General features: G+C 47.5%; 1 protein-coding gene across 7 annotated transcripts in view; it reads right to left on the bottom strand.

The window, feature by feature from the left end:
• Positions 1–26843, bottom strand: part of NTM (neurotrimin) — a 1318058-nt gene that overhangs the window by 642174 nt on the left and 649041 nt on the right. For 6 of the 7 annotated variants that reach the window (XR_010188690.1, XM_063943614.1, XM_063943616.1 and 3 more), the window contains exon 2: positions 25164–25248. Coding sequence is in view for 6 of the 7 variants with exons in the window: in XM_063943614.1 (XP_063799684.1) it covers positions 25164–25248 (85 nt within the window). In the remaining variant the exon portion in view is untranslated. Of the gene's footprint in view, positions 1–25163; positions 25249–25524; positions 25548–26843 lie in introns of those variants that run through there. The other variant, XM_063943619.1, reaches the window with a different exon arrangement.

Genomic DNA, 26843 nt, shown 5'->3' on the forward strand with positions numbered 1-26843 from the left:
GAAAAGTCGGTTGGGTGTCTGTTTTTTCCTGTCTATGAGATAGGAAAAAACAGACTCCCAACTGACTTTTCAAACAATTGAATCTCCCCCAATGTGTATGTGTGTGTTTGCTTTATTATGAGCAAGGGTCGATTTGACCTGAAATGTTACTTGCAAATAAACCATAGGGATTATTGTAATCCAGTGGTTCCCAAACTTTTTTGAATCATGGCTCCCTAAAGTATCAGAATTTTTTTCACGGCACCCTGAGGCCAAATGCTTCTTACCAAGAAACTTAGAACAAATATTAAATGAAGTAAATTGTGTTTATACTGTAGGTCATCCTTAGAGTCAGTTAGTTGGTGAGCTACAGGATTCACTTCTGTTTGTCCACATATTTTGTGATTGGCAGCCACCAGCACTGGTTTTGCCTATTACATTGACCATAAATCATTTTAACTAGTCCAAAACCACCAATCCAAGGCACCCTTGCAAGTGTCCTGCGGCACCCCAGGGTGTCACGGCACACAGTTTGAGAACCACTGCTGTAATCTACTGTCTTGTTAAAGGACAGCATGGACCCTATCCCTGCCCCACACTCTAGTGCCTAACCCTAACCCCCCCATCCCAGCATCCTAAACTTAATGCTGATATTCTCACAATGTCAACATCTTGCCTTCGACATCAAAACTGTCGACATTTAGACTACATCCTTTTGGGACAATATAATCATTCACATCAGTCCCCACCCAAAGAGAGCATGCGCGGATACTACATATCAGCAATTCTTCATAGGAATATAAAACTAGACCTGTAAAACCTTCGCATGAGATTATGCTAGGTAAGAAATAGGAAGGAAACAGCAAGAAACAAGGTAAAACGCAATTGTATCATTGTGGGAGGTAGGAAGCTGTGGGTGAGGCACCGTGCGCATACAGTAACCAGGGTATAAAGACTGTATATCCCTTCCCTATATCGTTGTTTAATTAGTCTCCAATATGTCATCACCAACTCTTAGGCTGGGGGAGAGTGAAGCGTCAGCCCGTGCCATCTGCTGAGCCATCACTTGCAGCGAGTGTCCACTGCTCAGAAAGAAGCTGGAGGAGGTAGGCGGTGTCTGGCACTCTGCGGGCACTGCCTGTCACAGGCCATATACATTGGACACTGGCATGGCTGGCTCAGTGGTTGCTTGGATGGGGTATGGCAGCAGCCGTTCCACCCCGGGAGACAAGATGCCCTCTGAACTGTATTACTTTACAGTGTTATCAGTATTTATTTGGGGAGTTGGCCTGTTAGCTTCAGTTCGGGAAATCAGCAGCTGAATGTGCTTTATCGCCTGGATAGTAATGAAATGGTGGTGGGGTGGGAGCGTTATTTTATTTTTATGGCTTTTACTAAAGGTCATGTGACCCAATTATGAACAGCAATTATTATTAGTATAATAAGATTTTTAACATAGTTTACAGCTGACTGACAATGAGGCACAAAGCATGTTAGAGGATGCTGTGCACCAGGCAGGGAGGGCGGCCTGCACGCTGCGCACCAGGCGGGGAGGGCGGCCTGCATGCTGCGCACCAGGAAGGGAGGGCGGCCTGCACGCTGCGCACCAGGAAGGGAGGGCGGCCTGCACACTGCGCACCAGGCAGGGAGGGCGGCCTGCACGCTGCGCACCAGGAAGGGAGGGCGGCCTGCACACTGCGCACCAGGAAGGGAGGGCGGCCTGCACACTGCGCACCAGGCAGGGAGGGCGGCCTGCACGCTGCGCACCAGGCGGGGAGGGCGGCCTGCACACTGCGCACCAGGAAGGGAGGGCGGCCTGCACACTGCGCACCAGGCAGGGAGGGCGGCCTGCACGCTGCGCACCAGGCAGGGAGGGCGGCCTGCACGCTGCGCACCAGGAAGGGAGGGCGGCCTGCACGCTGCGCACCAGGAAGGGAGGGCGGCCTGCACACTGCGCACCAGGAAGGGAGGGCGGCCTGCACGCTGCGCACCAGGCAGGGAGGGCGGCCTGCACGCTGCGCACCAGGAAGGGAGGGCGGCCTGCACGCTGCGCACCAGGAAGGGAGGGCGGCCTGCACGCTGCGCACCAGGCAGGGAGGGCGGCCTGCACGCTGCGCACCAGGAAGGGAGGGCGGCCTGCACGCTGCGCACCAGGAAGGGAGGGCGGCCTGCACGCTGCGCACCAGGCAGGGAGGGCGGCCTGTACGCTGCGCACCAGGAAGGGAGGGCGGCCTGCACACTGCGCACCAGGAAGGGAGGGCGGCCTGCACGCTGCGCACCAGGCAGGGAGGGCGGCCTGCACGCTGCGCACCAGGAAGGGAGGGCGGCCTGCACGCTGCGCACCAGGAAGGGAGGGCGGCCTGCACGCTGCGCACCAGGAAGGGAGGGCGGCCTGCACACTGCGCACCAGGAAGGGAGGGCGGCCTGCACGCTGCGCACCAGGCAGGGAGGGCGGCCTGCACCCTGCGCACCAGGCAGGGAAGGCGGCCTGCACACAGGTGCTTACCTGCAGGAGAACCCACGTACGGTGAGATGTGTGAGTGTATATCTGGGCCACAGACATCTCCAGATACACCCAGAGGAAGAATAATTCCTCATCTCTCCCCGTTATCTGTGACTGCAGAAACAATGAAGCACAGGCCAGGGGGCTGTCCATGGTCCTGTATCCAGTCATTTCCAATTATTCTGCCTCTGTACACTTACTTGGCTCGGTCGCCTCTGCCTTGCAGCTCACTTCAGAATCATTTTGGGGCAAACAAGTGATTTTTTTTTTCTGTGCGCTATAAATAATCTAAGACTTCTGTTATTTCCAGTGTATAAATAAAAATACCTGCAATATTAACCCAGCGAGGGCTCAGAGCTCCCATCTATCCCTGTATGTTTAATCTCCATCCGCACCTCTTCATCCACCTTGCTGTAATTATCTCTTCCCCGTTCTCCAGTATCCTGTCTCCCTCGCATGATATACAATCAATCTCTGGCCCAGAAAATGATTGTGCAGTGAGGAACGGCCGCAGCAAGCTCAGGTCCTCATATGCACTTAATACAGATCCCTGGTTATTGCAAGCAAAAGCCGATTTCCCCAAACTATATTTGTCTTCTTCCATCTCTTCTGCACTGTGCATTTACAGGTTACCCTCGGTGAGGGGCAGGAAGTGGCAGGAGGATGAAAGAAGTAACAGGACGGGTTGGGGGGAGCAGTTGTAGGTGGGGGGAGGTGGCAGGACAGGAGCAGGAGGTGGCAGAAGAATCGGGGGGGGGGGGGGGGTAACAGGACGGGGGAAAGCAGTGGCAAGAGGGTGAGGGGAGCAACAGACAGGGTGGGGAGCAGCGGCAAGTGGTGGGGGGAAGTGGCAGGATGGGAGGATGGAAGTGGCGGGGGGGAGGAGGGGTAACAGGATAGGGGTAAGATGAATTGGCCAGGTAGGTGGGGGATGAAGTGGCTGGAGGGTAGGAGGAAGTAGCAGGACAGGGGGGATGAAGTGTCTGGAGTAGTGGGAAGTAGCAGGACAGGGGGGATGAAGTGGCTGGAGGGTAGGAGGAAGTAGCAGGACAGGGGAGGATGAAGTGTCTGGAGTAGTGGGAAGTAGCAGGACAGGGGGGATGAAGTTGCTGGAGTACTAAAAGGGATTTTACCAAAGCACTAACCAATGACGATTACAGGTCATCCTTGCCACATAAGGTGAAAGATGTCCCTAACGCAAGGGAAAATACTTGTCTTAGTTGTATGTATGTAAACGCCCGAAGCATTACTGGTAAAAAGGGTGAACAAGAAATACTTGCAGCAAGCAAACAGTATGATATTATAGGCATTACTGAAACTTGGTGGGATGAATCTCATGATTGGACAGTCAATCTAGAGGGCTATACACTGTTTAGGAGAGACAGACTAAATAAAAAGGGTGGAGGGGTGTGTCTGTACGTAAAGCCGTTTTTAAAACCTAATATATGGGAAGATATTCAGGAGGGGACTGTAGACACTGTTGAGACATGGGTAGAAATTGCATGCGGGGAAAAAGGAACAAAAAAGTTAGTATTGGGTGTATGCTATAGGCCGCCTGGTATCAACGCATCTGATGAGGAATTGTTACTAAAGCAAATTGAAAGAGCAGCAGGAGTAGGAGACATAGAAGTGATGGGAGATTTTAACTATCCAGAGATAAACTGGAAAAACGATTCATGTGATACTGCTAGGGGCAGTATGTTTTTAAACACACTAAATGATAACTACCTAGTCCAACTAATTGAGGAACCAACTAGGTACAATGCAATCTTAGACCTGGTATTAACAAACAATCAAGATTTGGTATCGGGTATTATAGTAGGGGAACCCATAGGAAACAGCGACCACAATATGGTCACATTCAATATCAGTTTCTACAAACAGCCCTATACTGGCTCAACTAGGACTTTAAACTTTAGCAAAGCAAATTTTGAAAAGATGAGGGTATTTTTCAGGGATATTGAATGGGAAGGTTTGTTTTTAGGAAAAAATACTACGGAGAAATGGGAGGTACTAAAATTCCTGCTAGCTAAAAATACACTCAAATATATTCCTATGAGTATCAAAAAAGGGAATAAAAATCATAAACCGATGTGGCTTAACAAAAAGATTAAGGAACTTATGGGCAAGAAAAGGCGAGCATTTAAAAAAATACAAATCTGACTGGGAAGCAGAGTCATTTCAGCACTATAAGGAATGTAACAAAAATTGCAAAAAGGAAATAAGAGCGGCTAAAGTAGAAACTGAAAAACTAGTAGCAAAGGAAAGCAAAGCGAATCCCAAAAAATTCTTTAAATACATTAATAGCAAGAGATTAAAAAAGGAGAGTATAGGCCCTTTGAAAGAAGTTGGGAGTCTTAAGCAAAAATGATAATGACATAGCGGACACACTAAATGAGTTTTTTTTCAACAGTATTCACTAGAGAGGACCCAATTCAGGGACTGACACACAATCTCAATAATGACAATATCACACTGATAGGTACTTATTTAAGCGAGGAAGTAGTCTGTAACCGATTAAAACATTTAAAGATTAATAAATCACCAGGGCCCGATGGTATTCATCCAAGGGTTCTAATGGAGCTTCACTCTGAACTGGCAAAACCGCTATCTTTGATCTCTGAGGATTCAGTTATATCAGGTATGGTTCCCAAAGACTGGCGTATAGCGGAAGTAGTGCCTATATTCAAAAAGGGAAGTAAAGCTGAACCAGGTAATTATAGACCAGTTAGTCTTACATCTATAGTGGGGAAAGTATTGGAAGGTATTCTAAGAGATAGTATTCAGAAGTTCCTTGAAACCAATAAGGTCATTAAAAGGAATCAACATGGGTTTATGAAGGACAGATCCTGTCAAACCAACTTACTTGGCTTTTATGAAACAGTAAGCGCAAACCTAGATCAGGGTAAAGACGTGGATGTAATCTTTTTAGACTTTGCCAAAGCGTTCGATACTGTACCACACATGAGACTTATATATAAGCTACAAGAATCAGGGCTAGGAAGCACAATATGCACTTGGGTCAAAAACTGGTTAGATAATAGGAAGCAGCGCGTTGTGGTTAATGGATCTTTTTCAACTTGGACTGAAGTGCTAAGTGGTGTTCCGCAAGGCTCAGTATTAGGACCGCTATTGTTCAATATTTTCATTAACGACCTAACAGAAGGTCTAGAGAGCATGGTGTCAATTTTTGCAGATGATACCAAATTGTGTAAGGCTATAAATACAGAGGAGGATGCCGAGTCTCTTCAGAACGACTTAGTTAAATTAGAAGCATGGGCAGCCAAATGGAGAATACGCTTCAACACAGACAAGTGTAAGGTAATGCACTGTGGTAACAAGAACAAAAATTACACCTACCTACTAAATGGGGTAAAATTAGGGGATTCTGTACTGGAAAAGGACTTAGGTGTCCTCATAGATAGCAAGCTAAGCAGTAGTACCCAAAGTAGGACTGCAGCAAAGAAGGCTAATAAGATATTAGCATGCATAAAACGGGGTATTGATGCTAGGGACGAGAGTATTATACTCCCGTTATATAAATCACTAGTGAGGCCACACCTTGAATACTGTGTACAGTTCTGGGCACCGTACTACAAAAAGGATATCCTGGAGCTTGAAAAGGTACAGAGGAGGGCGACCAAACTAATTAAGGGCATGGAGACGATGGAATACAAGGAAAGGCTTGAAAGACTAGGCATGTTTACATTGGAAAAGCGGAGACTAAGAGGGGATATGATCAACATCTACAAATATATAAGGGGACACTACACAGAGCTTGCACGGGACCTGTTTTTGGTTAGATCAACACAGAGGACTCGTGGACACTCGCTCAGGTTAGAGGAAAGGAGATTCCGCACAATACGGCGTAAAGGCTTTTTCACGGTAAGGACAATACGTGTTTGGAATTCCCTGCCCGAGGGCGTTGTAATGGCGGAATCTGTCAACACCTTTAAGAATGGGTTAGATAAATTCCTATTGGGGTATGGTGCATAGTCATGCATTATAGTTACTATAAATAGGGATAAAATGCAACAGCTGACAGCAGCATCAGTCAGAAATTTTAGTCAAATCATCATGCATAGGACACCACAAATAGGTTGAACTCGATGGACAATTGTCTTTTTTCAACCTCAGATACTATGTTACTATGTAAGTTGCTGGAGGGTAGGAGGAGGTAGCAGGACAGGGGGGATGAAGTGTCTGGAGTAGTGGGAAGTAGCAGGACAGGGGGGATGAAGTGGCTGGAGGGTAGGAGGAAGTAGCAGGACAGGGGGGGGATGAAGTGGCTGGAGGGTAGGAGGAAGTAGCAGGACAGGGGGGGGGGTGAAGTGGCTGGAGATAGGAGGAAGTAGCAGGACAGGGGGGATGAAGTGGCTGGAGAGTTGGAGGAAATGAAGTGGCTGGAAGGTCGGAGGAAGTTGACCAAAAGTAACCTCACCGCTGACCACAAAGTTCCCACCATTGGTTACAATGGAGCGCATAGGCGCTACATTGTAACACTGCCGTGTACTGCCTGTCATACACTACAGGAGCACACAGCCGATCAGGAGGGTGCCACAATGTGGCGCTCCCTGATTGGCTGATGGAACCCTCTTAAACAGAAGTCAGAGGGGGTTTCTGGCATTCGGGGAAAGGGGTCGCATGTGAAAACATGGGGCCCCTTTCAGTGCGAGGTCGGGTGTCCGTTTTGTTTTTTTGCCAAGTACCTGGATTACAAATGGATTAAAAGAGGACCGATCTACACTGGATTATGTGAGTATAATTTTTCCAACAGGTACACCATGGATTCTACATGGAGAAGAGGACCGACCCTCGTGTGAACATAGGTAAGTATGTGTATATGGAGGTGTGGATGTATGTATTAAAGTTTTACTTTCAAGGTGTGTGTCTTATGTTTTTATTGGGGTATTTTTTTAGTAGTAGTACTACAGGTACCAGCGGGCCCGGTTTTCCACCGCATGCTGGTACTTGTGGTTCTCCAAGTACCAGCTTGCGGGGGAGGCTTGCTGGGACTTGTAGTACTGCTACTAAAAACAATATTCATTTTTTGACAAAAAGGCTATCAGCCTCCCATCCGCAGCCCTTGGATGGGGAGGACAGCCTCGGGCTTCACCCCTGGCCCTTGGGTGGCTGGAGGGGGAGGACCTCTTGATTTAAGGGGTCCTCACTCCTCCAGGGTACCCCGGCCAGGGGTGACTAGTTGGTTATGTAATGCCAGGGCCGCCGGGACCTATATAAAAGTGTCCCCCGGCTGTGGCATTATGTATCTGGCTAGTGGAGCCCGGTGCTGGTTTCAGAAATACGGGGGACCCCTACGCTTTTTGTCCCCCGTACTTTTGGAACCAGGACCAGGCGCAGAGCCCGGTGCTGGTTGTTTAAATATGGGGGAACCCCTGACATTTTTTTCCCCATATTTTTGCAACCAGGACCGGCTCAAAGAGCCCCACGCAATTTTTTTTTTGAATTTAACACTGATTTAATTTTTAAAAAAGGTGCACAATGAAGCCCAGCACGGATCTCTCAGATCCGGCCGAGATTCATTGTATTAAAGTCGGCAGTGTTTTACAAGTCACTCACGTAAAACACTGCCTAAAAAAACGAATGACATCGACATCGGTAAATCCGAAAATGCAGAATACGACAGCTTAGTCAATTAGTCGTAATAAATTCAAAAAGTTGCAACTTTACACTTTCGATGTCATTCGTGATTGAACTTTGACCTCAAACGGGAAAATACGAATTTTAGTAAATATACCCCACTGTGTCTGTATTGTAATGGAAATATCATTACATTGATGTAATACTGGACAGATGACGTAGCAGTATAAGGTGACCTGCTGCTTTGCACAATGGGGTGCTAATACAGTGAGGTTTAAAAATATTATATATGCATATATATATATATATATATATATATATATATATATATATATATATATACATACACATATATAGGTAGGAGTCCCTGCACTCTCACACAGCTCAGCCAACAACTGGGGTGCCAATCAGAGTCCAACCCACTCATAGGTGGGACCCATAGCACAATACAGGTTTCTCCACTATTGTGGAAAAGATAGCACTCTCCAAAATTCTCATTTAACCAGGTGCCTATATTGTTAACTTCCGCTGTTATGCTGTCTGTTTGACCACGTTGTAAACTCTTTGACAAAGGTCCAGGTGTGGACCGAAACGTTATAGGATGGCCACTTCCCTCGCCTCCTGCTGCACTTTCATTTCCGGGTCAGTGGAAGAAGCGCCATATACCGCCCCACTTTGACCACTGTATGTATGTATGTATGTATGTATGTATATATATATATATATATATATATATATATATATATAGTTGTGTTGAGTGGCCATGTGTAGGTGATCCGTAACACGTACTGAATGGGTATAAATCACGCGGCTGTGCTGGTTAGCACCAGGCGGTGTAGTGCTCTGCAAATCTGTAGTATGTTAGATGGTCTACACATAGATACACGACCCCGCTCTGACTCCCACCCTTCAGAGTACCATCCAACGTTCACAGAGGAATGACCCAGTAAGTGTAGTTCCTGTAATTGCTGCGAGGGAATCACATACATAAATGTATAGGGTTACATACTGCCACAGTCATACAGCCTAATCATCAGAGCGCTCTGTGAGACAGAAATAGCCAGATTTATGGAATGGGGCTCTCTTGAAGCTCAGGAGCCAGTTGGATGTTGGAGAAGATGATGTTACTGTAAACAGCTAAACCATTGATACATAATGAAAATGCAGCTACACATGGTGGGCATGCTTCTGAATCAGGCGCCAGTGCGAATGCAGGCAGATCTGGAAAACTGCGCAGTCGGCACAGAAGGCGATCACAGCACATGGACAGAAACTACAAGTTTCTGACAGATCATTTGTACCCAGAATGAAGCGTGTGCATGTTCTGATACTGTGATGGCAGCTGCGGACAGAGAACAGTGGATAGTGCGGTGCAGTCTATGTAGCAGGTTAGTGTGTGATTGGATGATGTCACAGAGTGAGCGCAGCGCAGTCACACAGTGTATGCAGCAGGTTAGTGTGTGATTGGATGGTCATGTCACAGATTTAGAGCAGTGCATTCACACAGTATATGTAGTTTGGATGGTGATGTCCCAGACTGAGCGCAGCGCAGTCACACAGTCTATGTAGCAGGTTAGGGTGTGAATGGATGATGTCACAGAGTGAGCGCAGTACAGTCACACATCCTATGTAGCAGGTTAGTGTATGATTGGATGGTGATGTCACAGAGTGAGTGCAGTGCAGTTACATAGTCTATGCAGCAGGTTAGTGTGTGATAGGATGGTGATGTCACAGAGTGAACGCAGTGCAGTCACAGAGTATATGTAGCAGGTTAGTGTGTGATAGGATGGTGATGTCACAGAGAGAGCGCAATGCATTCACATAGTACATATAGCATGATAGTGTGTGACTGGATGCTATCAGAGTGAGCACAGCACAGTCAAACAGTCTATGTAGCAGGTTAGTGTGTGATTGGATGATGTCACAGGGTGAGCGCAATGCAGTCGCACAGTATATGTAGCAGGTTAGTGTGTGATTGGATGATGTCACAGAATGAGCGCAGTGCATTCACATAGTATATGTAGCAGGTGACTGTGTGAAAGGATGATGTCAAAGAGATAGTGCAATGCAGCCTATGTAGCAGGTTCGTGTGTGATTGGATGGTGATGTCACAGAGTGAGCGCAGCGCAGTCACCCCGTTTATGTAGCAGGTTACTGTGTGAATGGATGATGTCAGAGTGGGCGCAACGCAGTCACATAGTCTATGTAGTAGGTTATTGTGTGATTGGATGATGTCACAGAGTGAGCGCATCACAGTTACACAGTCTATGTAGCAGACTAGTGTGTGATTGGATGGTGATGTCACAGAGTCAGAGAAGCACAGTCACACAGTCTATGTAGCAGGTTAGTGTGTGATTGGCTGATGTCACAGAGTGAACGTAGTGCATTCACATAGTATAGGTAGCAGGTTAGTGTGTGATTGGATGATGTCACAGAATGAGCGCAGTGTATTCACATAGTATATGTAAGAGGTTAGTGTGTGTTTGGATGATGTCACAGAATGAGCGCAGTGCATTCACACAGTGCATGTAGCAGGTTAGTGTGTGATTAGATGGTGATAAGAGAGACTCTATGTTTCCTTGGTGTGAATGGGCCTTTATCACATCTAGAATATAAGCTGCTGCATTCTACACCATGCACTAGGGGCCCATACAAACTGACTGCGTGATCTGAATACTTAGAATATTTTACTCAAAACAGAGGACGTGAATAATACAGCAACAATATAAAGCAGGGATCTCAGGGTCACAGATCATATAAAACACAGCAGCCTGCAAAGAATAAGAGGAGCTGAAGGACATGCATTAGGAGCGAACAGAGAGAAACAAGACAAAGCAGCAACAACGGGACACTGGCGTACAGCATCCTGCAGAACCACAATGAGATGGCAGAGCTGCTGTGCGGAGACAGACAGGTGGAGAATAACCACCGAGAATAACCGCCACACAACCACACACCTCCGACAACGTGCCCACTTTAATGGCTAACACTGCTTTCAGTTTCATAAAAACACAGACAATAGCAATTATACATAACCAGGGCCTGTCACCTAACCAATCAAATTAGATAGACAGACAGATAATGGTACACCGGGCTGCTGAGTGCCGTATTACTGGGGATGGTATGCTGGTAATGGTACACCGAGCTGATGAGTGCGGTATTACTGGGGAGGATATACTGGTAATGGTACACCGGGCTGCCGAGTGCCGTATTACTGGGGATGGTATGCTGGTAATGGTACACCGGGCTACTGAGTGCGGTATTACTGGGGATGATGTGCTGCTATTGGTACACTGGGCTGCTGAGTGCGGTATTACTGGGGATGATATGCTGGTAATGGTATACCGGGCTGCTGAGTGCGGTATTACTGGGGATGATGTGCTGGTAATGGTACACCGGGCTGCTGAGTGCGGTATTACTGGGGATGGTATGCTGGTAATGGTACACCGGGCTGCTGAGTGCGGTATTACTGGGGAGGATATGCTGGTAATGGCACACCGGGCTGCTGAGTGCGGAATTACTGGGGATGATATACTGGTAATGGTACACCGGGCTGCCGAGTGCCGTATTACTGGGGATGGTATGCTGGTAATGGTACACCGGGCTGCTGAGTGCGGTATTACTGGGGATGATGTACTGCTATTGGTACACTGGGCTGCTGAGTGCAGTATTACTGGGGATGATGTGCTGCTATTGGTACACTGGGCTGCTGAGTGCGGTATTACTGGGGATGATATGCTGGTAATGGTACACCGGGCTGCTGAGTGCGGTATTACTGGGGATTTTGTGCTGGTAATGGTACACCGGGCTGCCGAGTGCCGTATTACTGGGGATGGTATGCTGGTAATGGTACACCGGGCTGCTAAGTGCCGTATTACTGGGGATGATATGCTGGTAATGGTACACCGGGCTGCTGAGTGCCGTATTACTGGGGATGATATGCTGGTAATGGTACACCGGGCTGCTGAGTGCCGTATTACTGGGGATGGTATGCTGGTAATGGTACACCGGGCTGCTAAGTGCCGTATTACTGGGGATGATATGCTGGTAATGGTACACCGGGCTGCCGAGTGCCGTATTACTGGGGATGGTATGCTAGTAATGGTACACCGGGCTGCTGAGTGCGGTATTACTGGGGTCGATATGCTGGTAATGGTACACTGGGCTGCTGAGTGCCGTATTACTGGGGAGGATATGCTGGTAATGGTACACCGGGCTGCTGAGTGCCGTATTACTGGGGAGGATATGCTGGTAATGGTACACCGGGCTGCTGAGTGCGGTATTACTGGGGATGATATGCTGGTAATGGTACACCGGCCTGCTGAGTGCTGTATTACTGGGGAGGATATGCTGGTAATGGTACACCGGGCTGCTGAGTGCCGTATTACTGGGTATTACTGGGGAGGATATGCTGGTAATGGTACACCGGGCTGTTGAGTGCAGTATTACTGGGGATGATATGCTGGTAACGGTACACCGGGCTGCTGAGTGCCGTATTACTGGGGATGATATGCTGGTAACGGTACACCGGGCTGCTGAGTGCCGTATTACTGGGGATGATATGCTGGTAATGGTACACCGGGCTGCTGAGTGCCGTATTACTGGGGATGATATGCTGGTAATGGTACACCGGGCTGCTGAGTGCCGTATTACTGGGGATGGTATGCTGGTAATGGTACACCGGGCTGCTAAGTGCCGTATTACTGGGGATGATATGCTGGTAATGGTACACCGGGCTGCTGAGTGCCATATTTCTGGGGAGGATATACTGGTAATGGTACACCGTGCTGAGTGCGGTATTACTGGGGATGATATGCTGGTAATGGTACACCGGGCTGCTGAGTGCGGTGTTACTGGGGATGGTATGCTGGTAATGGTACACCGGGCTGCTGAGTGCGGTATTACTGGGGAGGATATACTGGTAATGGTACACCGGGCTGCTGAGTGCTGTATTACTGGGGATGATATGCTGGTAATGGTACACTGGGCTGCTGAGTGCCATATTACTGGGGAGGATATGCTGGTAATGGTACAGCGGGCTGATGAGTGCGGTATTACTGGGGAGGATATGCTGGTAATGGTACACCGGGTTGATGAGTGCGGTATTACTGGGGATGATATGCTGGTAACGGTACACCGGGCTGCTGAGTGCCGTATTACTGGGGATGATATGCTGGTAACGGTACACCGGGTTGCTGAGTGCTGTATTACTGGGGATGATATGCTGGTAATGGTACACCGGGCTGCTGAGTGCCGTATTACTGGGGATGATATGCTAGTAATGGTACACCGGGCTGCTGAGTGCCGTATTACTGGGGATGATATGCTGGTAATGGTACACCGGGCTGCTGAGTGCCGTATTACTGGGGATGATATGCTGGTAATGGTACACCGGGCTGCTGAGTGCGGTATTACTGGGGATGGTATGCTGGTAATGGTACACCGGGCTGCTGAGTGCGGTATTACTGGGGAGGATATACTGGTAATGGTACACCGGGCTGCTGAGTGCTGTATTACTGGGGATGATATGCTGGTAATGGTACACTGGGCTGCTGAGTGACATATTACTGGGGAGGATATGCTGGTAATGGTACAGCGGGCTGATGAGTGCGGTATTACTGGGGAGGATATGCTGGTAATGGTACACCGGGCTGATGAGTGCGGTATTACTGGGGATGATATGCTGGTAATGGTACACCGGGCTGCTGAGTGCGGTATTACTGGGGATGGTATGCTAGTAATGGTACACCGGGCTGCTGAGTGCGGTATTACTGGGGTCGATATGCTGGTAATGGTACACTGGGCTGCTGAGTGCCGTATTACTGGGGAGGATATGCTGGTAATGGTACACCGGGCTGCTGAGTGCCGTATTACTGGGGAGGATATGCTGGTAATGGTACACCGGGCTGCTGAGTGCGGTATTACTGGGGATGATATGCTGGTAATGGTACACCGGCCTGCTGAGTGCTGTATTACTGGGGAGGATATGCTGGTAATGGTACACCGGGCTGCTGAGTGCCGTATTACTGGGTATTACTGGGGAGGATATGCTGGTAATGGTACACCGGGCTGTTGAGTGCAGTATTACTGGGGATGATATGCTGGTAACGGTACACCGGGCTGCTGAGTGCCGTATTACTGGGGATGATATGCTGGTAACGGTACACCGGGCTGCTGAGTGCCGTATTACTGGGGATGATATGCTGGTAATGGTACACCGGGCTGCTGAGTGCCGTATTACTGGGGATGATATGCTGGTAATGGTACACCGGGCTGCTGAGTGCCGTATTACTGGGGATGGTATGCTGGTAATGGTACACCGGGCTGCTAAGTGCCGTATTACTGGGGATGATATGCTGGTAATGGTACACCGGGCTGCTGAGTGCCATATTTCTGGGGAGGATATACTGGTAATGGTACACCGTGCTGAGTGCGGTATTACTGGGGATGATATGCTGGTAATGGTACACCGGGCTGCTGAGTGCGGTGTTACTGGGGATGGTATGCTGGTAATGGTACACCGGGCTGCTGAGTGCGGTATTACTGGGGAGGATATACTGGTAATGGTACACCGGGCTGCTGAGTGCTGTATTACTGGGGATGATATGCTGGTAATGGTACACTGGGCTGCTGAGTGCCATATTACTGGGGAGGATATGCTGGTAATGGTACAGCGGGCTGATGAGTGCGGTATTACTGGGGAGGATATGCTGGTAATGGTACACCGGGTTGATGAGTGCGGTATTACTGGGGATGATATGCTGGTAACGGTACACCGGGCTGCTGAGTGCCGTATTACTGGGGATGATATGCTGGTAACGGTACACCGGGTTGCTGAGTGCTGTATTACTGGGGATGATATGCTGGTAATGGTACACCGGGCTGCTGAGTGCCGTATTACTGGGGATGATATGCTAGTAATGGTACACCGGGCTGCTGAGTGCCGTATTACTGGGGATGATATGCTGGTAATGGTACACCGGGCTGCTGAGTGCCGTATTACTGGGGATGATATGCTGGTAATGGTACACCGGGCTGCTGAGTGCGGTATTACTGGGGATGGTATGCTGGTAATGGTACACCGGGCTGCTGAGTGCGGTATTACTGGGGAGGATATACTGGTAATGGTACACCGGGCTGCTGAGTGCTGTATTACTGGGGATGATATGCTGGTAATGGTACACTGGGCTGCTGAGTGACATATTACTGGGGAGGATATGCTGGTAATGGTACAGCGGGCTGATGAGTGCGGTATTACTGGGGAGGATATGCTGGTAATGGTACACCGGGCTGATGAGTGCGGTATTACTGGGGATGATATGCTGGTAATGGTACACCGGGCTGCTGAGTGCGGTATTACTGGGGATGGTATGCTGGTAATGGTACACCGGGCTGCTGAGTGCGGTATTACTGGGGAGGATATGCTGGTAATGGTACACCGGGCTGCTGAGTGCCGTATTACTGGGGAGGATATGCTGGTAATGGTACAGCGGGCTGATGAGTGCGGTATTACTGGGGATGATATGCTGGTAATGGTACACCGAGCTGCTGAGTGCGGTATTACTGGGGATGACATGCTGGTAATGGTACACCGGGCTGCTGAGTGCGGTATTACTGGGGATGATATGCTGGTAATGGTACACCGGGCTGCTGAGTGCGGTATTACTGGGGAGGATATGCTGGTAATGGTACACCGGGCTGCTGAGTGCGGTATTACTGGGGATGCTATGCTGGTAATGGTACACTGGACTGTTGAGTGGCATATTACTGACCCCTATTGGATACCATGCTGGACACTGTGCAACACTTCTGCAGTGAAACCTGGGCTACACATCCTGCGTAAACGTTACTTTCCATATATGTAAAATGGAATTGTGAATTAAGCAATAAAACGCTAACATGTGCAATAAATAAGAGATCCAGGAGTATATCAGATAGGGCAGGCTGTGGCGTGAATGTGCAGATATAGCAGCAGCTCACAAATCAGTGGTTGCAGGAGGGGGAGATACACAGGCCAGGAACTCATAGGAACAAGCGTACTGCAATCTGGAGGAGGTGAAGGTTAATACATGAAAGGACTGGAACAGCTTGTGGCTGATGTGTATGATGCACCGGGCTCAGCCACTTTTACTTATTATTCCTGTGACATAAAGGTAAAGTTACACTAGTATCATACCACCAATGGCTGCCAGAGGCCAGCATGGTACTCAGGGACATCTAACATCCCAGATGTGGCACGTTCTCCACTTTTCCACTGTCCCACCAGTGTAGTGCCTGTAAGAGGATGTCTTACACCCTTAGGACTGTGGCAGGCCATGGGATTGACACCCGGGTCTATAGCAGAGATCAGTTTGTGAAAAGTGAATATTTTGGGGGGGCAGATACTGTGGAATACAACTATTACTATGGGTAACCAGCAGCAACAGCATTAATACAGGATCATCAGATTTAGGATACCTGTTTGGAAAATAGAACCCCCTATTAGTTTTTAATATGGTCTGGGAGACGTGTGGGGAGTCACTGGTAGCCTTTCCCAAACTCAACTCAAGTAAGTTTAATGTTTTTTTCCATCTGACCCTAACTGTCCGGCCCCCTGGGAAGTGACTTATACAATACATTAATGTTTCCTGAGGAGTACTGCGGATCCACACTGCAACACACATATTAAGGAATGCCAGGTTCAGCACACAGTGTACATAATGGAAAATGCCAGGAGAAGACAAGGCTCACTAGGGACAGTACATACTGGAGAATACAATGGATCGCTAGTGACCAGTGGCACAAGTTTGTCCTAGTTGCCTGGAGACAAGATATAAAGATAGCTAGCTAGCGAGAGAGAGAGAGGGGGCGGGGGAGCAAGAGAGAGAGAGAGAGAGAGAGGAGGAGGAGAAAGGGGAGAATGAGAGAAAGATATAGGGAATCAGGGGGAAAGAGAGAGAAGCAAGAGAGACAGAGGGTGTCAGAGAGAGAGAAAATGTCAGGGAAAGTGAGGGAGGGGGAGAGAGAGTGACAGAGATAGAGAGAGAGGGGGTGATAGAGAGAGAAGAGGGGGTGTCAGTAACAGTGAGAGGCAGAGAGGAGCGAGAAAGAAAGAGGGTGTAAGGGAAATTCAGGGAATGAGAGAAAGAGATAGGCGAGCGAGAGTGTCAGGGAGAGAGAGAGAGAGAGAGAGAGAGAGGGGGATGAGAGGGTGACAGAGATAGAGAGAGGGTGTCAGAGAGAGTCAGGAATAGAGAGTCAGGAATATAGAGAGAGACAGAGAGGAGTGAGAGAGAGGGTGTCAGGGAAAGTGAGGAAATGAGAGAAAGAGGGGAGAGCAAGAGAGTGTCAGGGATAGAAAGAGGCGTGAGAGAGAGGGTGTCAGGGAAAGTGAGACAATGAGAGAAAGAAGGATGAGCAAGAGCGTGTCATGAATAGAGAGTGGCGGTGAGAGAGAGGGTGTCAGGAAGAGAGAGACAGAGAAAGGAGCGAGAGGATGTCAGGGAAAGTGAGGGACTGAAAGAAAGAGAGGGAAAGGGAGAGTATCAAAGACAGAGAGGGTGTGATGGGGGGTAAGAGAGAGAGAGGGTGTCAGAAAGAGAGACAAAGGAGCGAGAGAGTGTGTGAGGGAATGAGGGAGCTAGAGGAGCAAGACAGAGAGAGAGATATGGTGTCAGGGAGAGAGAGAGGAGGATCTGGAGGCAGATCTCCTTCCCAACCCCCGAACCCCAACAGGAGGCAGGCCTGCAGCAGAGAGCACAAATCGCGGTAGTGAGCCAGGCCTCACAGAGGTGTTTGTGAGGAATTGCCGGCAACAGACTTCAGCAACCAGGTCACAGCCATGCCGGAGTCACTCGCTGGGAGAGGCGACTGGAAGTACTGCGCCGGGAAAGAGATTCAATGCTGGGGGCAGAGGCCGCCCAGCTCTGTGAAGTATCAGTGATAGCGGGTGTGCACAGCTATGGCAGTAAGAGGAGTAGTGTATACTGCACTGCAGTTAATCGCCAGCTCCTGGTAGTTTGTTTGGCTCCCTGCTGGCAGATAAGGGCTGGCAAGGTTCACAGGTCAGCGCATGGACCTGGAGACAATGGAGGAGAGGTGCCCCCTTCACCTTAGGAGCCCGGCGGCAGCTGACAATCTCCAGCAGTTTCGTCTCTGTTAGCGACAGTACATACTGGGGAAGCCAGGATCACTAGTGACGAGACATACTGGGGAATCCAGGATCACTAGCGACAGTACATACTGGGGAATCCAGGATCACTAGCGACAGTACATACTGGGGAATCCAGGATCACTAGCGACAGTACATACTGGGGAATCCAGGATCACTAGCGACAGTACATACTGGGGAAGCCAGGATCACTAGTGACGAGACATACTGGGGAATCCAGGATCACTAGCGACAGTACATACTGGGGAATCCAGGATCACTAGCGACAGTACATACTGGGGAAGCCAGGATCACTAGTGACGAGACATACTGGGGAATCCAGGATCACTAGTGATAGTACATACTGGGGAAGCCAGGATCACTAGTGACAGTGCATACTGGGGAAGGCAGGATCACTAGTGACAGTACATACTGGGGAAGCCAGGATCACTAGTGACAGGACATACTGGGGAAGCCAGGATCACTAGTGACAGGACATACTGGGGAAGCCAGGATCACTAGTGACCGTATATTCTAAGGTACCAGGATCACTAGTGACAGTACATTCTAGGGAAGCCAGGATCACTAGTGACCGTATATTCTGAAGTACCAGGATCACTAGTAACAGTACATACTGGGGAATACAAAGGATCACTAGTGACAGGACATACTAGGGAAGCCAGGATCACTAGTGACAGTATATACTAGGGAATCCAGGATTTCAGTGACGGTAGATTCTGAGGAGCCGTGATCATTAGTGACAGTACATACTGGGTAATACAAATGATCGATAGTGACAGTATATATTTGGGAAGACAGGATCACTAGTGACAGTATATACTATGGAATCCAGGATTTCAGTGATGGTATATTCTGATGAGCCGGGATCACTAGTGACAGTACATACTGGGTAATACAAATGATCACTAGTGACAGTACATACTGGGTAATACAAATGATCACTAGTGACAGTACATACTGGGTAATACAAATGATCACTAGTGACAGTACATACTGGGTAATACAAATGATCACTAGTGACAGTACATACTGGGTAATAGAAATGATCACTAGTGACAGTACATACTGGGTAATACAAATGATCACTAGTGACAGTACATACTGGGTAATACAAATGATCACTAGTGACAGTACATACTGGGTAATACAAATGATCACTAGTGACAGTACATACTGGGTAATACAAATGATCACTAGTGACAGTACATACTGGGTAATACAAATGATCACTAGTGACAGTACATACTGGGTAATACAAATGATCACTAGTGACAGTACATACTGGGTAATACAAATGATCACTAGTGACAGTACATACTGGGTAATAGAAATGATCACTAGTGACAGTACATACTGGGTAATAGAAATGATCACTAGTGACAGTACATACTGGGTAATAGAAATGATCACTAGTGACAGTACATACTGGGTAATACAAATGATCACTAGTGACAGTACATACTGGGTAATACAAATGATCACTAGTGACAGTACATACTGGGTAATACAAATGATCACTAGTGACAGTACATACTGGGTAATACAAATGATCACTAGTGACAGTACATACTGGGTAATACAAATGATCACTAGTGACAGTACATACTGGGTAATACAAATGATCACTAGTGACAGTACATACTGGGTAATACAAATGATCACTAGTGACAGTACATACTGGGTAATACAAATGATCACTAGTGACAGTACATACTGGGTAATACAAATGATCACTAGTGACAGTACATACTGGGTAATACAAATGATCACTAGTGACAGTACATACTGGGTAATACAAATGATCACTAGTGACAGTACATACTGGGTAATAGAAATGATCACTAGTGACAGTACATACTGGGTAATAGAAATGATCACTAGTGACAGTACATACTGGGTAATAGAAATGATCACTAGTGACAGTACATACTGGGTAATACAAATGATCACTAGTGACAGTACATACTGGGTAATACAAATGATCACTAGTGACAGTACATACTGGGTAATACAAATGATCACTAGTGACAGTACATACTGGGTAATACAAATGATCACTAGTGACAGTACATACTGGGTAATACAAAGGATCACTAGTGACAGTACATACTGGGTAATAGAAATGATCACTAGTGACAGTACATACTGGGTAATAGAAATGATCACTAGTGACAGTACATACTGGGTAATACAAATGATCACTAGTGACAGTACATACTGGGTAATACAAAGGATCACTAGTGACAGTACATACTGGGTAATACAAATGATCACTAGTGACAGTACATACTGGGTAATACAAATGATCACTAGTGACAGTACATACTGGGTAATACAAATGATCACTAGTGACAGTACATACTGGGTAATACAAATGATCACTAGTGACAGTACATACTGGGTAATACAAATGATCACTAGTGACAGTACATACTGGGTAATACAAATGATCACTAGTGACAGTACATACTGGGTAATACAAATGATCACTAGTGACAGTACATACTGGGTAATACAAATGATCACTAGTGACAGTACGTGGCAGGCGTGTTACGGCCGTTTCTGTGGCGTGCATCTGCCTCCAGCTACGATCTTGTACACAGAGAAACATGGTGCCAGCGTTGCTGCTGCAGCCATAGGGCTTACCCTCACAGTCACTGCTCCTCGTTATTGTGTATACTCTGCATATGTGTAATCAATTGCAAATAAGTTTGTGATGGCTCCTGGGGCGTCTCTTTTCATTTCAGGGCGCTAGCTTCACTTGCTGACATTAGCAATTCCGAAACCTAAAAAATGTGCGTGCAAACATGAATTATACCCAAACGCCAATATTCAATTGTGTATCGCTCACTTAAGACGGGAGATTGGGGGGAAGGGGGAAGGCATATTCAATTATGCTGATTTATCATGAGGTCAGGCTTAGCCGGGTGAAGCAGGTAAACCCGACCAAACTAATGGGCGTGATGTGAAAAAAGTCCCATTTGAGCACTCAAACGAGCCACCCAGGGGGTGCGAGCTGAAATTGTGACGGCACCTGATTTCGTCAGAATGTAGATACAATTGAATAGCTCTGTTGGGTGCCATCTACTGGCTGCCAGCAACAAAAAAAAAAAAAAAAAAAAAAAAGTTTTTTTGTTACCACATTTTTCTTTTAGTACATCCCACCCATCGTGTGTAACCTGAGGCCATACTTTGCTCACTGGTGCCCTATCTATCTCCCTCTATCAGGAAACAAACCCACTTCCTACTCTCAATGCCAGCATGATACAGACCCACAGAGGGCATCAGTGATGGCGTGTGAGAGAAGTCTGCAAGTGAGTGTGTGCTCATTAAGTTAAGGAACCCTTAAATGCTGAACATTAACAGTTGTTCATTTTACATCCTACTTGTACCACACCAGATCCTTTAATTCTATATTCTTAAGGAATCAATTAGGAGGATTAAGGGGCCAAAGGGTTCCTCAGCACTAAACCTGGGTAGAAGCACCATTTTCTAGGCTCACGTGATGCGTTATTATGGATGTATACCAACCGCCTCCCTGTGGACCCTCTCCATCTGCATAACTCACAGGGTGGCAATCACCCACCATATGTCTACTGGCCTGGAAGAGAAAGGGTACCCACCAGGCCTGCTCCCACACAGAACCGCAGGAAACTAATGAATTCTAGAACCGGGGGGTAAATTTATTAAGATGGGAGTTCTATTTAAGATGGGATGTTGCCCATAGCAACCAATCAGATTCCAGGTATTATCTTTTAGAAGGTGCTAGATAAATGAGAAGTGGAATCTGATTGGTTGTTATGGGTAACATCCCATCTTAAATAGAACTACCATCTTAGTAAATGTACCCCCTGGAATCCGCTTAGCAAGCCCCAAAAAGCACCAGCCCCCAGTTAATCTTGGAAGGGTCTCCACATCATTAACATTTGCATAATTCCATATTGCTGTCTATGTAGGGTTCCGTTCCCCGCAATGGCCTAACTGTTGCTAACTGTATAGCTGCATAATTGCTGCCGGCATCACTAAATGCTTTCATATATATTACAGAGAGGAATCCTAATAACATAATGGCATCACAGTTCGCTGTATACAAAACGCTACCAGTATAGGCAGCAGATAATTGATGTTTACAGCATTTCAGCCGTCTGATTGCAGAGGAACAAGCACAGGGATCGTGGGCACAGGTAAGACGGAACTTCAGGGGGACTGCAGCGTAGGATGTGTATGTACAGCATTCTGGAAGACTGTAATTAACCACATTGTATAAACACACCGCGTTCCAGCAGCATTCACAAAGTTGCATTTACTATGTAGCACGTTGTGCATTCATGTGTAAATAGAACAAGCAATTCTACAATAAACACCATTGTGCGGAAAAGGTTAGATGACTATTATACACTCGCCCCAACAGAAGGTCCTAATTACATGCAGTTTTCCAAAGTGACGAGACCCCATAGAGGCAGAGGACAGGCTGATGCTAGTAATCCAGTTAGGAGATCACAGCGCATGGATAATTAATGAGGGTAATGGGGTCATCCTGGTCCTCAGACATCAGCTGCGTAGGGTAACAATTGCAGCTCAGTGGCAGCTATAAGAGGAGCGGTATAATTGGCTAGAATAGTAGTGAGGATGTCAACTGGTACTTGCACAGGAGTTTCTAGCAGACATGTGTTCTATACATAGGGCATGTATAACTTTATCTTTAATTAGGCAACTTTAAGCCTCCTGAAATAACCAAGCCCCAGAGCTCACCATTGCTGCGGCACATTCACAGATTTGGGGGGGTCATTCAGAGTTGATCGCTCGCTGCCGATTTTCGCAGCGCAGCGATCAGGTGAAAAAAAATGGTATTTATGCGCATGCATGCCAAGTCCTTTGTGGTTGTGCTCAGGTTCTAGCAAAGTTTTTCTTCGCACTGACGTCCGCAAGAAGTTTGTGAGGAAGAGGCCGTTTCTGGGTGTCAACTGACCGTTTTCAGGGAGTGTTTGCAAAAATGCCGCGTGTCTGAAAAAAACGCAGGCGTGGCTGGGCGTTCACTGGGCGTGTGTATGACGTCAAATCCGGACACGAATAGGCTGAAGTGATCGCAAGCGATGAGTAGGTTCAGAGCTACTCAGAAACTGCACAAACTGTTTTTGCAGAGCTCGGCTGCACAAGCGTTCACACTTCTGCTAAGCTAAAATACACTCCTCAGTGGGCGGCGGCATAGCGTTTGCACGGCTGCTAAAACTAGCTAGCGAGCGATCAACTCGGAATGAGCCCCTAAATCTCCTCAGTGTAACTTGTGGTATACAGAATACATTTCTTATATGTATACATACTATACATAACATCCCAGCAGAACAGGCAAATGTTTAGCGATGCCCCTCGTTATCCCCGAAACCCAGATTCTGGAACTTCCTGAACCTCTGCCAATGTATGGATCACACAATAAACAAATTACACACCTTGTATTGAGAACCGTCCATCATCCTGTATTTCATGGGTTCTCAACACCAGTCCTCATATGTACCAGCAACAGGCCAGGTTTTGTGGATCTCTTTGATCATGCACAGGCGAGTTATTTTATTTCACTGGATCAGTAATTATCCCACCTGCTTCCACAGACAGAGATCCCCAAACATGATCTGCTGGCAACACCTGAGGGTGGAGAAAGCCTGTACTGTGTTCTGAATCACCTGGGCTACTATACTCAGGGTGTTACCCACACAGCATGACATATACCAGGAGACTTGTTACACTGACTAGTGACCCCGCAGCGTGGTACGGAGCCTCATCGTCATAACACCACCCATCCACATAGCATGCACTTACATATTTATATCATTAGTCACCCCACAGCATGACACAGAGATAACAATCCCCCATGTACACAGCTTGTACCTATATATTATATCTCCAGTCACCATACAAAATGGCATTATAGCAACAGCCCACCTCCACAGCACAGACCCTACACAGTTACCCCACATCATGCACCTATATATTTATCACCAGTGATCTCACAGTATGACAGAACTGATAATAACCCCTATAGACACTGCGTGCACCTACAGATTTACATCACTAGTATGACACAGAGCCCTCATAATAGCAACCAACCTCCAGCATGACATTGTGACCACACATCATAATAGCCCCCCATATCATGCACATAGACTTGTTACCCCACAGCAGAACCCCCCCATATCATGCACATAAACGTGTTACCCCACAGCAGAAAACCCCCCCATATCATGCACATAGACTTGTTACCCCACAGCAGAACCCCCCCCATATCATGCACATAAACGTGTTACCCCACAGCAGAAAACCCCCCCATATCATGCACATAGACTTGTTACCCCACAGCAGAACCCCCCCATATCATGCACATAAACTTGTTACCCCACAGCAGAACCCCCCCCCATATCATGCACATAGACTTGTTACCCCACAGCAGAAAACCCCCCCATATCATGCACATAGACTTGTTACCACACAGCAGAAACCCCCCCCCATATCATGCACATAGACTTGTTACCCCACAGCACAATAGCCCCCCCATATCATGCACATAGACTTGTTACCCCACAGCACAATAGCCCCCCATATCATGCACATAGAGACTTGTTACCCCACAGCACAATAGCCCCCCCATATCATGCACATAGACTTGTTACCCCACAGCACAATAGCCCCCCATATCATGCACATAGAGACTTGTTACCCCACAGCACAACCCCCCCCCCATATCATGCACATAGAGACTTGTCACCCCACAACAGAACAACCCCCCCCCCCCCCATATCATGCACATAGAGACTTGTCACCCCACAACAGAACAACCCCCCCCCCCCCCCCATATCATGCACATAGAGACTTGTTACCCCACATCAGAATAACATCACAGCCCCCCACCACAGACACAGTGACCCCGCAGCGTCTGACCTGAGGATGGCGCTGTCCCCCTGTCGCACCGTCACGTTGTCCATGGCTTTGGGGAAGCCGGGGTCCCCGCTCCGGACCGGCACTCCTGCGGGCACAAGAAAGAGCAGCCTGAGACACAGGGCGAGCAGCCACCTCCAGGGGGCGACCCCCATCCTGCCCCCGACACCCAGCCAGCCGCTGACACTGCCCCCGGGGCTCTCTCTGCTACATGTCCCCGGGACCCCTCCGCAGCTCCCAGTGTGTGACTGCTAGTAACGCTCACTGGCAGAGAGGACGGAGGACGCTGCTGTCTCTCTCCGGCTCCCTCCCTCCCTGTCTCTGACCCTCCTCTCCCCCTCCCCCTGCCCTAACTCCGGCTTACCTGCACCTCCGGGGGCCCCGCTGCACCCCCAGCTCTGCCCCCGGGAATGTCACCGTGTATCACTATGTATCAGTGCTGCTGCCTGTCACTGTGCATCACTATACAGCACTGCATGTGTCACTGTGTATCACTATACAGCACAGCATGTGTCACTGTGTATCACTATACAGCACTGCATGTGTCACTGTGTATCACTATACAGCACAGCATGTGTCACTGTGCATCACTATACAGCACAGCAGTGTCACTGTGTATCACTATACAGCACTGCATGTGTCACTGTGTATCACTATACAGCACTGCATGTGTCACTGTGTATCACTATACAGCACTGCATGTGTCACTGTGTATCACTATACAGCACTGCATGTGTCACTGTGTATCAGCATGTGTCCCTATCACTACTGTACAATATGTATCACTATATGTATCAGTGTCACTATCACCACTGTATGTATGCATCAGTGTGTCTGTGTCACCGTCACCACTGTGTGTATCATTGTATGTACTAGTGTGTCACTATCACACTGTAGTGTACTGTATGTGTCACTATATGTATCGGTGTGTCACTATCATTACTGTATGTATCACTGTGTCACTATCACACTAGTACATACAATGATACACACAGTGGTGATAGTGACACAGTGATACATACAGTAATGATAGTGACACACTGATACATATAGTGACACATACAGTACACTACAGTGTGATAGTGACACACTAGTACATACAATGATACACACAGTGGTGTCACTATCACACTGTAGTGTACTGTATGTGTCACTATATGTATCAGTGTGTCACTATCACTACTGTATGTATCACTGTGTCACTATCACCACTGTATGTATCATTGTATGTACCAGTTTGTAACTATCACTACTGTATATATCATTGTGTGTCCATCACTACTGTATGTGTCAGTGTTCCACTATGCATCACCACTGTATGTATCACTATATGTACCAGTGTGCCACTATCACTACTGTATGTATCAGTGTGTCACTATATGTATCCGTGTGTTACTCTCATACTGTATGTACTGTATCAGTGTGTCACTATGTACCACCACTGTACATATCACTATATGTATCAATGTGTCACTATCACTCCTGTAACACTGTCACTACTGTATCATTGTGTCACTATGTATCACAACTGTACTGTATGTATCACTATATGTACCAGTGTGCCACTATAACTACTGTATGTATCAGTGTGTCACTATATGTATCAGTGTGTTACTCTCATACTGTATGTACTGTATCAGTGTGTCACTATGTACCACCACTGTACATATCACTATATGTATC

The sequence above is a fragment of the Pseudophryne corroboree genome, chromosome 10 (genome assembly GCF_028390025.1).
Source record: "Pseudophryne corroboree isolate aPseCor3 chromosome 10, aPseCor3.hap2, whole genome shotgun sequence".
NCBI classification, from domain to species: Eukaryota; Metazoa; Chordata; class Amphibia; order Anura; family Myobatrachidae; genus Pseudophryne; species Pseudophryne corroboree.